This window comes from Lipophrys pholis, assembly GCF_963383615.2.
Source record: "Lipophrys pholis genome assembly, chromosome: 10".
In the NCBI taxonomy this organism is placed as follows: Eukaryota; Metazoa; Chordata; class Actinopteri; order Blenniiformes; family Blenniidae; genus Lipophrys; species Lipophrys pholis.
This window is the reverse complement of record NC_137640.1, coordinates 3,951,797-3,965,286: the sequence shown is the minus strand read 5'-3', so window position 1 is coordinate 3,965,286 and position 13,490 is coordinate 3,951,797. Positions and strand designations below refer to the sequence as shown.

General features: G+C 42.3%; 1 protein-coding gene across 1 annotated transcript; it reads right to left on the bottom strand.

The window, feature by feature from the left end:
* Positions 1-714: 714 nt before the first annotated feature.
* Positions 715-12,229, bottom strand: LOC308116069 (protein shisa-like-2B). Its single transcript, XM_080474045.1, has 3 exons — positions 11,937-12,229; positions 8,177-8,313; positions 715-2,110 (listed from the first exon to the last, which is right to left on the bottom strand). The coding sequence occupies exons 1-3, from the start codon at positions 12,194-12,196 to the stop codon at positions 1,920-1,922; spliced, it is 588 nt and encodes a 195-aa protein (XP_080330171.1). The 5' UTR covers positions 12,197-12,229; the 3' UTR covers positions 715-1,919.
* Between the last annotated feature and the right edge of the window lie 1,261 nt (positions 12,230-13,490).

Sequence of the window (13,490 nt, the reverse complement as noted above, 5' to 3'; positions counted from 1 at the left end):
CAACATTTTGTTGTGTCTTCAGTGGTTTCAAGGACCGTTGTCATGTCAACGGACACTCAAAACACAACAGAAGTTTTGTGTTTTCGTGTAAACGGGACCTGGAAGTTTCCAGGAAATGTCTTGTTGCTTAAGACACCCGAGTTCCTTCAACATCTCTGCACTATGGTCCATGATGTCCTGGACGCTCGTCCTGAGCACATCCTGTCTTATTTCATATTTTAACTTTCTTTTCTATTTATCCTTTGTGGAGCAACACTGTAAAAGAATTTCCCTCTGGGATTAATAAAGTATTTCTCTTCTCTTCTATTTTACTCCATTGTAGTAATTCTTTGGGGGGGGTCTGTGATTGTAATGAAGTTTCAGAATGCATCATGTTGTGGAGAGTTTACCGCTTGGACCACAGCACTTGAAAGAAAGAAAATACATAGTGTGAAAACAGAAAACAAACAAAAAATAAATAAACAACTAGAGCTACACTCGGTAGAGCGCAGACCTTCGCCAACGCCACATTTGTTAGCGGAACCCAGTTAGCTTTGCTAGCATGTTAGCTCATATTGATGCCAACTAGCTAGGTCAAGTAGCGACATCCCTTTGTGAAACACTGAGCACGGAGCGTCTCCATGGCGACTGACGCCAATCTCTGATCTCCTCCATGAGGTGCCTCTCTCATCCACTTTATATGGGGACATTTTTCACAGTTTTTTTTTTTTTTTTAGATTTATTTGGAATCGCTTAGCCGCTAACGTCCCAAAGTCTAATGGATTGGTCCTTGGATGATGACAACTCATCCCTGAAGAGTTTATGCAATTTGGCTTAATAGTTTTTGGAAAAAATTGGTCAAATATCTACATGCAAACCGATAAATAAACAAATATACGCAGACAAAAACATAACCTTCTTCCTGAACTTTCGTTGGCGAAGATAACAAAGCCGCCCCAGAACAGACGACACGACAGAAAAGCTCCAGATACGGTGCGGTGAAAACCCAACGGGACACAACTTATTTTAAAATTTACACATTCCCATCATCTCCGGTGGCTCCGGGCTTATGAATATTTGACACGTAAACCTGCTTCACATTAGTGAGAGACGTGATGTACCTCTTGATCCCTCAATTACAGATAATAACATGAAAAATATAACCGAGTGTCGAGGAACCACAATTAGAAGTCAACACAGTTTCTCACGTATTCCAACATTCTTCATTACTTAGTACAAAAAAAACCACTTTGGAACCAGCAGGTTAAAACAAAAAGACAATTTCCACAGAACAATCGTACACAGTGAGACTTACACATGTAGTTTTTCCTTATATCTGGAATTCACTCGCCTTTTCTCTTTCAGGTTCAGTGAAACACTTTTCTTGTTGAATGTCTTTTATGAAATAAATATTTCAGCATTTTTTTTTTTCCCCTTCCTGCATCCATGAGACAGGAAATACATGAACAACAGATGCTAATAGCTTCTAGTTTCTGGGGAGGTTCAGGGTTTAATTTGTATTCAGCGCCAGTCACGTACCATTTCCTAAATGTCGTCTTCTGTAGATTTATTGACTCTCCTCGAAAGTTCCGGTGATGTTGTTTGGTTGTACTGATGCAACAGGCAACAAATTGAAGGTAATCCGAGTTTTGTCCTTTATGAAACAAATACCGCAACTCTCAGAACTGAAACTCATAAGTATAAAGTATTATAACAATTCCATGTTAATTTCTGCTACAGTACTTTCATCATAACCAGCTGGGCTCTTTTTCTTTTCTTTTCTTTCGCGAGACTCGTAAGCAGGTTAGTTCCTCTGGATCGTTCATCGTTCGGAAATCCAAATCCAATCTCGAACTCTTGTAATGTGTAAGACTGCAGAGCCGTGACGACGAGAAGGCCAACAGATAAGAGTCGGTCAGAGAGACAGACGTTCAGTCGGTCTACGCTTGACCCTCAACGTTGATGGAAGTCACAGTGGCCATGAAGCAGCGCTGGAAAAGGCGGTCGGGCTCGGGCGGCTGATTGTCGCAGTCCAGCTTGCTGCCCCTCAGGAAGTGTTTCCTGAAGCCCTGAGGACCGGAGGGGACGCTGTTGTGACTCGACCCGGGCTCCTGTGGACTAGACATCGGACCTGGAAGACAAGAGAGCTGCGTCAGTGGCTGAGACGTAGAATCGACTGTGAGTCCGACCGTCACGTCTCCTCGGATATTTACCTTCGCCAACGAACGTTGGAGCGAAAGGTTATGTATTTTTTTCCGCGTGTATTTATTGGTTTGTATTTCACCAACTTTTCACAAACAAGTTCTGGATTAAATCCAGCTAAATGAGGCAACACTGACACCTACTGTTGTAAAAGTGCATCTACAGTTCTAGTTCTATCTCAGGGTTGCTGTGGCAAAGCATTGTGGGTAATTCCTTCACTTGCAAGAAGGGAAATACATGCAGCAAACGCCTGTGAAAATATACACTTAAAAACGCACATAATGATTGAAATGATGGAAACTACTGTACCTAAGTTATTGTTTGTTCGTTTAACTTTATTTTTGCCATGTTTTTGTGAAGTTTAGTCTTTGTTGGGTTTTATCACTTTAAAATGAGGTAGCTGACTGTTAGTATTGTGCCGTTACCACAAGAAGCCAGTATGAAACACATTTAACCTTTAAAATGAGGATAACAGAGCTCTTGAAGTTTCATTTGAGTTTTGATGTATGAACATAAAGTGTGTCATACGTTGCATTGATGACGTTTCAATTGCAATTTAGAATATTGAAAATTTCATTAGCTGGTTTTGTTTTCTGATTTTAGATAGTTCAACCTTCATTTTCAGCATTTTTTTTAGGCAATTTTGACATTTTAGCTGTTTTAATCATTTTGGCTCTTTAAGTGTGTTTTTAGCTTTTTCTTTTTTTTTTTTAAACAATTTAAGTTGTGCCTTTTCTAAAAACCCTTTTAGACCAAGAGTTAAAAGTCCTTTTGAAAATGACTATGAATAAAATTAAAATGATAAAATGTTGTGTCTGGGAGCTTTTTCCGAATACGGGTACTCCATTCAGCATTGGACCTGATACCGGATACTAGTACTGATATTGGCGTATCCTCTATTTATGCCAAACATTCTTCAAAGATATTAGATCATTTCATACGTATTTCTCCTTACTTTGCTTCAAATGATCCAAAATAGAAAGTGTTGCGGGAAAATGGAAATGGCTGTCGTAAATTTTGACTGCTGCTCGGTGGGATGTCAACATGCTCTCTCGTTTGGGTGGGTGGGGGGTGGGGGGACCAAAAGGGGGGTAATATGAAGGTAGAGTAGAAACGACAATTGAAGACTTGCGGCACACTGAGAGCAGGCCAAGATGATTCAGAGAACAAGCTGTCGGCTGCTTCCTAATTAACTCCGATGTGACCTGATTGAAGAATAATGTGGCACAAACTCACGATATCTAAATGGACCACATGCAGGCCTCCTTCATTAGTGTCAGTTTACACAGAGAAAGAAATACCTGCTGCTGCTTTCTACTTGTCAGTTCTTTCATCTTGTGTTCGGCTTTGAAATGATAATAAAAGACAATAAGTGAGCAGGGCGGTCTGAGGTTTAGTTAGAAGTGTGTGATAGTTGGATGATACTCCAAGACAGGAAGGGCAAATTAGGGTTTCTTCTGGTCCAAATCTTGACAACCGATAAAGGTTGGTCATCAAGTGGTCATCCAGATTACAGACAGAGCCAACAAACACGATATAAATTTGTTCTGTATGATCGTGGATTATCGGAAACAGTTGCAGGAAAAACTATTTTGACACAGATGAAGAATTGACCAGGATTTATCAGCACTTTCATTGGTGTCCGTTGTAATTATCTTAGGAGAATTTATTAATCCCCTTGTGGAAATTTCTTCACTGAATTGACCCATCGGTATGTTTACATGTTTACGCAACATCGGCGCTCTGATTCACTGCAATCGTCACTTTTTCAAACCGCCTCTCAAGATGGGACTGTCCCTCAGAACTGTCTCACGCTGTCTCTCACGTAATGAAAGCGTTGTGCTCCAGACATAAACGTTTGTGCTGGCTGATTACACCTCACGTCATGTGGAAAATAGAAAATACAAAACGTCCCCAAACCCTATTGATAAAAATGCTGATTGCCGCGGCGCATCGGATGCAAGCAGACTCACAGCGGGGCAGCAGACGCACACAGTGTCGAGTCTGAGAACTCCAGAGAAACAAACAGCCACAACAGGAGCTTCAGCCATGTTCAACTGCAGCAGGACTCATTGACACATGTTCACAGTGTGAAATCAGCGATGCCGAGCCATCGTTCACAAGGAGAGCTCCATCTTCAAATTAGAGCTTTTCTCCATCGATTTGATCTCTTCAGGTGCTGCTGACCTTGCATCTCCTCTTCTTGTACCTTCTTGCTTAATTCAAGATGTGTGGTAAACGTTACTGAACACAGAATCCAGCTGCTGCCAAACCCCACCCACCCAGACAGGGTTTCACATCTTCCTTCTGCGACGCCAGTGACTACAGGACGCCAGCGGCACTGGTGAGATATTCACAGTCAGTATTTTTATCAAATTTATCAAACAAAAATTTATCCCAAAAATTTAATCCCACGATTTACTTTTTTTTTTCTTTTTTTTTTTTCCATTCAAACATTTTTGTTTTGTTGCATTAAAAAACTAAATCTGAAGGAGGGAAGGAATCGAGGACCCGTGATGCTCTCTGGTTTGAATGAAACAGGAAAAATAAAGTAATGAGACCTGAATGAAAACCGCTCTCATGGTTTGACTAGAATACAGAAAGTGTGTTGATAAAATGTTCAACTGTCTTATTAATTTATTGTGATCATTTACTCCATCACGTCTCTAAATGCACCGATGGTAATAGTTTTTGCAGAGTTGACAAATTTCCTCTGCAGTGCGTATATGACCTTCACAATAATAGTACTTTTTAACTGTTAATCCCTCATTAGGCACATGGCAGTGGACTGGGTTGTGAACAATTTAAAAACAAAACAAAAAAAACAACTGTTGCCTATAGCAACGGTGCTCAGAGCCACCGAAAAAACAACTTTTTGAAAACAGCTCCCAAGATGAAACTTAGGACACTGAGGCTACGTTCACACTGCAGGTCTTGACGCTCAATCTCCGATTTTCTTTGTTGGTATTTACATTTTTTTGCATGATCATTCACATGACATTTGAAAGGCGCCCTCTATCAGACTGCCGTGCGAACGCGATCGAACCCCACGGTTTCGGGCCCCAGAGCTCAGAAGACGTTGCCAGATGTGACTCAGTGTTTCCAGCCCAAACAAGGTAAAACCCAAACGCCTCAACAAAAACCAGCCCAAATCTCAGCCTGTGTAGGAATCACGTAAAACCATAAACACACAAAATAAACAAAGTTAAAAGGTAAGAGAGTTTGGCTCCCCAACTGGAGGATACCGCCATATCTGGCAACACAGGTCCGTGTGAAGATCCGTTTTCCAGTGGCTGTTAAATACGAGCCGAGAAAATCTGGACAACATGAGGAGGAATGAAGAAGGAGAATGAGGAAAAAAAGAGAGCAGAACTTTTAACATTCTGGCGGCGCCGCTTCCTCCGGCGCTTCTCCGTGACGTCAGTGACGAAGCAGCCGAATGTAGAAAAATATCCAAATTGGCTCCACATATGATCGAGGACGAGGTCTTGAGGGAATAAAATCAGAATTGGAGCTTTAACACGGCAATAAAACAGGTTGGATATGAGTCACGGCTTTTCTCTGCGGTGTGAACGAGGCCTGAGACATATGGACAAAGGGGAGACGAGGAATCGAACCGGCAACTTTACGACTGAGAGACTACTACTCTACCAACCAAGCCAAAGCCACAGTCTGTGAATGTTTATAGTGTGCATGTGTGTGTGGTCATTTTCAGCATTTCTGTCGTTTTCGTAGAAATTGTTTTCAAAACGTTGCCGTGGAGAAACGCAACTGCTAAAACGACGTAGTCATTTAAATGAGGCCTCTGTGTTGATGGGTTCATCCACCATCTTTAGTGATACTAAAGTCTAATACGTCCTGCAACACTGCATTCAACTCTTTCTATTTTTCTTTTTAAATTTCAACTGTTCTCTGTTTTGTTGCAGAGAGAATTTAAAAGACTCACTCAAAGCTAAAATTTTAAACAGTTTGGGACCGGCCAAGAAAAATAACCCAAAATGATTATTCAAATCCTTCCAAAATGGGTTTAATAAGAAGAACTTTACATAATTATGCAGGTGTCCCGCTATTACCCCGCAGCTAAAAAAACAGAAACCCAAAAAAATTAAACCACAACATATTATGCTTCAATCAACTGAAGTCCAAGAATGTGAATTATTCACAACGTAAAGCACACCAGCCAGCAAACCACACAGAGACTCAATCCTCTCCTGAAAAACATTTCAGCCATAAATTTCAGCTTGGACGCATCATCATCACACTGATTAACATATTGTTTTCCTTCAACTCGTCTCCTCTCCTGCTTTTCTTCGCCGACGCGCCTCGTTCTGGTTCGTTCTTACCAGGTTTACAAAACGTCCCTTGACTTCCAGGAAGTCGTGGGCCAAGCTGCTCTCCTTTCTAACTGCTGTCACACCGTTTTTAATAACGTGACGCGTGCTGCTGTTCATTGAGGCGGCAGAGTTACGTCTTTATTTTTGTAATTTTGGGGCTTTTTTGCTTCTGATTGTGTCACTCGCACCCTTTTCCATTCACCTCCCTTTTGATCGTCAATAACTGTTTCCGTGTGTCCTATTGTCTTTCCTTCGCTTGTGGAAACATTCATCACCTTATGACAGAGTCAGCTGCCTCCCGTACAGGGGTAAAATGTTACCAGCGTCTCACACAGTACTTCATACATCTTGGTGGTATTGTTTATCAGAACGAGGTACTTTCAGATGCGAATACGAGGAGGGGAACGTAGTAAATTACAGTTTTGGCACGATATCTGTAAAGCTTCATCCAAGAGCCGCAGGATTAGTTTTCTACCAGACCGCGAAGTGCGTCTCACTCTTAAAAACTAATCTGACTCCACTCCTCTCATTAATCGTGAAAAGAAAAAAAAAACATGTGGCATGGAAGTGGAAATGTGATGTCTTGCTACCAGTCAGGGTTTATCTATCGGAGGTGAACAACTGTCCCTGGATTAGCGATTTTCATTGAATTTGGCATTCATTCAGTAATTAATGCAAACCTCCAGCCCCTCTCTCTTCTCAGACCCCGTTCACGTGACAATGTTTCAAGTGAAAACGCATCGTTTTTTACGTTTTCGTTTCAGAGAAGTTGCACGTTTACACAAAAGTCATTAGAAAACGATGTCCGTTTCCACGGAAACGACAGAAGCAGTGAAAAGTGGGGATGCGATTTAGTCGCGATGAGCGCTGCTGGCTACATGATCTGGAAAAAGGGAACTACAAGATCACCTTGATTTAGACAATTTAGACATGGAGAAAAAATACAAAAACTTTGTATGCGCAGTGCAAATTTCTCCACATGCGAGATAAATAAAGGGATATCTTATCTTACAGCAAGTATTTAGTCAAAAGGACAGAAAAACCTGCTGTCACTAACACAGCCTTTTAGCAGATTCAACTTTAAGGCCCTTAAAGGGCTCAGTAGTGCAGACAGTCATAAATAAAAGTCAATATATCTCACAACATTGCCTGAATCAAGTCGTGTCAGACGTCTCGAGCATCTCCAGCGTGGGCCGCGTCAACTGCTGCTCCACAAGGGGGCGTCGCCCACTCAGATCGGCGGTCCGAGCCCTCATGAGGTCTGGCGCTCATGGGCAAATTTCACCTTTAAACAGCTGGATTTAATTCAAGTTTCTTACAAGTTACATTTTAGAAGATAAAACTGAACTCATCATGAGAACGTCACGATTTACTTACGTTCAATACGAACGCATCACAACGTGAATCACGGCGAACCTCTGTGAGCTGTTTGTTGTGGCCGGCCACCGGCTGCTCGGAGGCAATGTGATCCGGCAATGTGCTACTGAAAACGACGTAGTTAGCATGATGGGCCATGAGATGGCGCTGTTGTTTGTTTAGATTTCAAAACTACCAAGTCCCAGGAGAACATGGACGGGGAGTCACGACTCCTCTAAAAAGCCCCCGGCAATAACGAATGTTACGAAATAATTCCGTTTCATCGACAGCGGTCGGTCGGTTACCTGGTGCTTGGAGGGACAGACCGTTGTCCAGACCTCTAGGCTTGGTGGTGATGAAGAGATAGCAGAGGACACACAGCGTGATGATGAAGGCCAGAAGAACCACGGCTGCTACAGACAGACCCACCAGAGCGCCGAGGCTGAAAGACACAGAAAGAAAGACGCAGCGGGACGGTCAGACGGCTCCTCCACAACTCTCAATATACTGTATATACACCCGGAATACAGATGAGGCCTGGAAATGAAAGCGTCAGGCTGAGTAAATGTCTTCTTCTTCTTCTTCTTCTTCTTCTTCTTTATTGAATTGAATTTATTACTTTTTTTATTAATCACTTTTATTTTTGGAATACTTGCATTTCACTGCACAGTGGATGAGGCGTCTGTTAATTAGTTTTCTATCTATTTAGCCTGTATATTTAATTTCCTCCTGGTATTTTTTATGCTAGAGAGAGAGAGAGAGAGAGAGAGAGAGAGAGAGAGAGAGAGAGAGAGAGAGAGAGAGAGAGAGAAGAGAGAGAGAGAGAGAGAGAGAGAGAGAGAGAGAGAGAGAGAGAGAGAAGAAGCAGAGCCAATGCTGGAGGACGATCATACAGGGCTGATAGCAGACAGGCATGGCTGGTTGCTGTGGAAGGTGAGAAACTGGAAGGTTGACTGCTGACATAATGTAAGTGGAAGTAAAATAAACGTTCTCTCCCTTCATACTCTGGCACTAAAAGTTTTCCTTTATTTTCCCCCCCTTGTCCTGTTCAGCAGCTTCAATCAATATTATGTGATTGAGAGTCTTCCAGTGTCAGAACAGTTTTTGGGGGATAACAGAGAATACCCTTGTTAATGCTATATGTACTATTTACCGTTATCACACCAACCCAAACATTTTCCAACCGTTGTTAGATTAAACTAAACTGAGCAGCACTGTCTAGATATTAAACTGATTCAAGCACACAGACGACCAAGATGGATTGTTATTACAGTAACTGTCAACTATAAAAGTACCAAGTCCCGGGTGAACATGTACTAAACTAATGAGCGACATCGGGCTAAACTCTGCTGGTCCAAATGTCTGTGGTCCTCCAGCGTATGGAGGCGGCATCATCATGAGTGATCGGCTGCTGGAGACTGGGTTTCCTCAAATGGAGCGACGTGCTCTTCCTCCAGACCTGAATCCCATAGAAAACCTCTGTACGTCAGCAAGAGCCTGATGCCTCAGCAGACAAGCAGTCCTCTTGTGACCAGCAGGAGGCGTCGGTGTCAACCTGTAATCGACACCCAACGTCACATGACAAGTTATTGAGACAGACATTTTTTTTGTTGTGGAATACTTTCCACTGCTGTTGGCTTTTGTTTCAATAATTTGTTTGACATGAGGGAATCACCATTCCGTGCTTCCACCCGTTCCATAAATTTCACCTGGAATCCACGACTTATTTTTGAGTAGTACATGTGTATTGCATGTAAATTTGCAATATTTTATGCAGTTTAAAATGAAGACAGGATGGAATGATTTGCAAGCTATATATTTCAATTTCAATTGTCAAAAGCTGAAACCAAGAAACTGCTTTAAAATGTTCAAATATATGAAACTTATTCATTTTAGATGGCAGAAACACGCTTTAGAAATGCTGGAATACAGTCGTGAAAAAAAGGCTGTAAGAGAAAAGCTTCACAAATGATTATTTGGGAGCAGAAACTGCACCTCAAAAAGACAGAGTCTCTCAGAAGCAATGAAGGGCAGAAAATACTCCCCAACAGAAAATTGCTAAGCTTTCAGAGATCATGATCAAACAAGTAAAAAATAAAAGAAATCTGTTCAGAAGCAGGTACTTGAAGTAACACTACACATCCAGGAGAATATAGTTTGTTATTATCAGACAGTTTAATATCAGTGGCCATGCTGCTGGAGAGGCTTGACCCAAACTGAAATGTACATCAATCACTTCCTGCAGCATTTCGTGAGCCTTTTTTTGTGATTGTTGCGGCTGAAATTCCTGATTTCACGGGAGCTTTTCCTTAAAGTTGTGATAAAAGCTGCAGTGTTTTTTTTTCATAAGGTGTTTGTTGTGGTGAAATTCAATTCAATCCAACTTTATTTATATAGCGCCATATCAGAAATTATTTCCCATGGGCAATCAAGTTTTAGGTCCATACCTGTGTGTGTGTGTGTGTGTGTGTAGTTTAACTACAGAAACAAACAACAGCACCACCTCATGGCCTGGCATGCTAACCACATCATCATTTTCAGTGTTTCTGCCGTTTCCGTGGAAACGAGACCTCCTTTTCAAAATGCTGCCGCGCAAACGTGAAACTTTTCTGAAAAAAAAAAAGCGCCAAAATGATGCGGTTTCACTTGAAACGCAATCCGAATCAATGAATTACACCTTACAGCCCGAACTTGAAAACATCTGTAATTATATGATCGTTTCAATCGGATTGCTCGTCGCACACCAACATCATTTCTACGGGCACTAAAACGCAGGCATCAGTGATTCCTTCACATGTTAAATTCAGAGCGTGACCGTGTTCCCAATGAGTCTCGAGGCTCATTTATACAGCAGCCAATTCTGCTGATTAAATCCAAACTGGCACCAACTGCTCGAAATGTCACCGGCATGCAGGACGGCTTGTGGATGAAGGCCGTGGATGTTGGCGTTTAAAAACTAGTGCATGTCAGAGTTGAGGGGTGGGGGGAACTTTAGACTTAAAACAATAATACAATGTTTAAAAACAAGCTGTGTCGACATTATGGGCAGAATATATTACAACAGATGAAAATAGCTGCAAAAAAGAAAAAAGTTCTTAGCCTATTTATGAAGGAAATGATTTGGTGTGAAACTATGACGCTGGATTTTCTCTTATCAAGATAAATTCAAGGATTAACCCTGTGTTTTCCAGATTTCGACACTCATTCACCGTGGTAACGGATTCTGAATGTATCCTGAAAAGGATCTGTCCTGGATAAGATCACAGTGAGCGTAAAAGCTCCGCCTCCTGACCAATCAGATCTCTTGGAAAATGACCCGCCCATTCTTCAATGATCGTGTTTGGTGAGCAGAGCTGCGGCGGGGCTGAGATGGGAAAGTAAAACACACACGGGGGAAACTCAGCCTCAAAACAACTGGATGTAAAATGTAAACTAAAAGAAGAACAGTGAGGAAGTTCAGCCTGAAACATTTCTGCTGTAATGAAGGGAAACTGAGTGATCACAGTGCCGCCAGTTGAACTAATATCGAATAATCTCATGAAGTCACACATTAACAAATCTGGAATAGTCTATCTATCTATCTATCGACTACTCTCTTGTGTGCCACTATCTTATTTTAACTATTTTATCTATTTTGTGGGATGTGGAACTGCTGTCATGACCAAAATGTGAGATTAATAAACTGATATGATCAGATCATATTTACTCAAAAATCATCTTTACAATTTTTTTTTTTATTGACTACGACTAAAATTATGTTGATGACCAAAATATTAATTGAAATTTAAGAACTATCCCTCAAAGTAAATGAAGATGACCACCGTTCAAAGCTGCGGGTTTTCAGGAACAGCCTGGGTGAGCGCGCGCCTCCTCCTGCAAACTGTGCAACTCGTGCAGCTGTGGTTGAGGTTTGTGCATGTTGTAAAAAAGAAATAAAAAATAATAATAATTTAAAAAAAAAGACCAACAGAGTCTCGAGTCTGCCCCTTTCTATTTAGTCGCACTGGAAAGCAGGAAACGTCCATTTACGCACGGGTGCGCGTGCAGCCGCAGCGGTCGCCTCACCTCAGCCACCACATGTATCCATACTCGTAGGGGAAGAAGCTGTTGGGATCATCGCAGCAGTACTTCAGGTCGCTGAAGCCGCAGCAGAAAAGTGCCGCGGAGTCACTGTCCGACTTGGGGCACGTGAAGCCCTCCACGAGCACGCTCTCCCGGGTGTAGTAACTTTCGCAGTGCGCGCTCATGTCAGACTCGGAGCGTCCGCGCGCGCACAGGTGGAGGCGTAGGACTGCGTGTTGAGAGACCGGGGTCGTTCTTAACATCCATCTCCCGCCTGCCTGCTCTCCTACGCGTCCGCGTCTGAACAGAGGCTGGTGGGATTCTGGAGCTGCTGCTTCTCCTCCTCTTTCTCTCTCTCGCTCTCTCTCTCTCTCTCTCCCTCTCTCTCTCCCTCCTTCATGTGCTGATCAATCTAAAATGAGGAATGTTCATTTTATAGGCAGGGCAGGTACATCACAACAGAAAATGATTTCCCTCCACATGTTAGATTAACGTCCAAATGATCCATCAACGAGGCGCAGCGGAGGAATAAGTGCACCAATTAATTTTACGCGCCTGTGAAGCCATTTGTTTTTCCTACAGGTGGTCACTGGACTGAATATATAAAAAAATACAGAATCCATTTGTTCTCTGATACCTTCCCCATCGATATATCCGATTCGGTCTTTTTCCACCAAATAAAATTCTTCTGGAGCCACAAAACACGTTAAATCAATGAATGCAGGACGACCTGCTGCAGCTCCAGCTACAGAAGCTTCTCATGCTGTTTTGGTGTGAAAAGGCCAGATGTCAGATTTGTGGATTTCTGCGTTTTCTTTGCATACTCCGTTTCTTCTCCTCCGTTTCTTGTGTATTTCTGCGGCAGAGTTATCGGCCTGGCATATGTACTATGTTGTTTTGAGCAGTTCTCACGGTGTCATGTGGACGCTGATGTTTCCCTGGTGGACGGGAATCTTTTGTACTTGCAGCCAACGTTGCTGTCGCTTGACTTCAGGTAAAACCTGCTGAGTCATATCGGTGAGCGTTTTCTGAATACCAGTACTCCGTGCAGTATCTGACCGGATACTAGTATTGGTGCATCTGGAATATTTTAATTAACAGATTTTAATTAGTGTAAATTAAGAAAAAGGCTTGCTCAGGAGTCCCGGGTTCTCCTAGAAAGAGCCACATCAAAGTCCATTTTTCCATTTCTGGGATATTACAGAAATCCATCTCTGTCTCATGAGAGACAATATATTCATATGAGAAATTCAAATTGTTGCCACTCTAAGCCTCATTTTGGGATGAAAGGTACCAAATGACAGGCAGTTGCCTGAGGGGCTTTAAAGGAGTTACTGTTGGGGTAATTGTATGAAGCCTGTCCAGTGTTTCTGGCAAACTGTGATTTTGTGATCAGTCAGCTGCAGTCATCATCATTCTCACCTCACGGCGAGGAGACGTTGGTTCGACTCCTGGAACGGGCCTTTCTGTAGGGAGTGTCTGTCTGCACGCTTCTTCATGCTCAAACAGTTTAAATGTCGACCCTGAATTGTCAGCAGGTCTGTGTTTCTGTGTTAA

Excerpts from the sequence above, each read along its gene's own strand:
- LOC308116069 (XM_080474045.1), bottom strand. The coding sequence starts at position 12,196 with ATGTTAAGAACGACCCCGGTCTCTCAACACGCAGTCCTACGCCTCCAC. Across the intron at positions 8,314-11,936 it reads GGATACATGTGGTGGCTGAG|CCTCGGCGCTCTGGTGGGTC; the intron begins GTGAGGCGACCG and ends TGTGTCTTTCAG. Across the intron at positions 2,111-8,176 it reads TCTGTCCCTCCAAGCACCAG|GTCCGATGTCTAGTCCACAG; the intron begins GTAACCGACCGA and ends CTTGTCTTCCAG.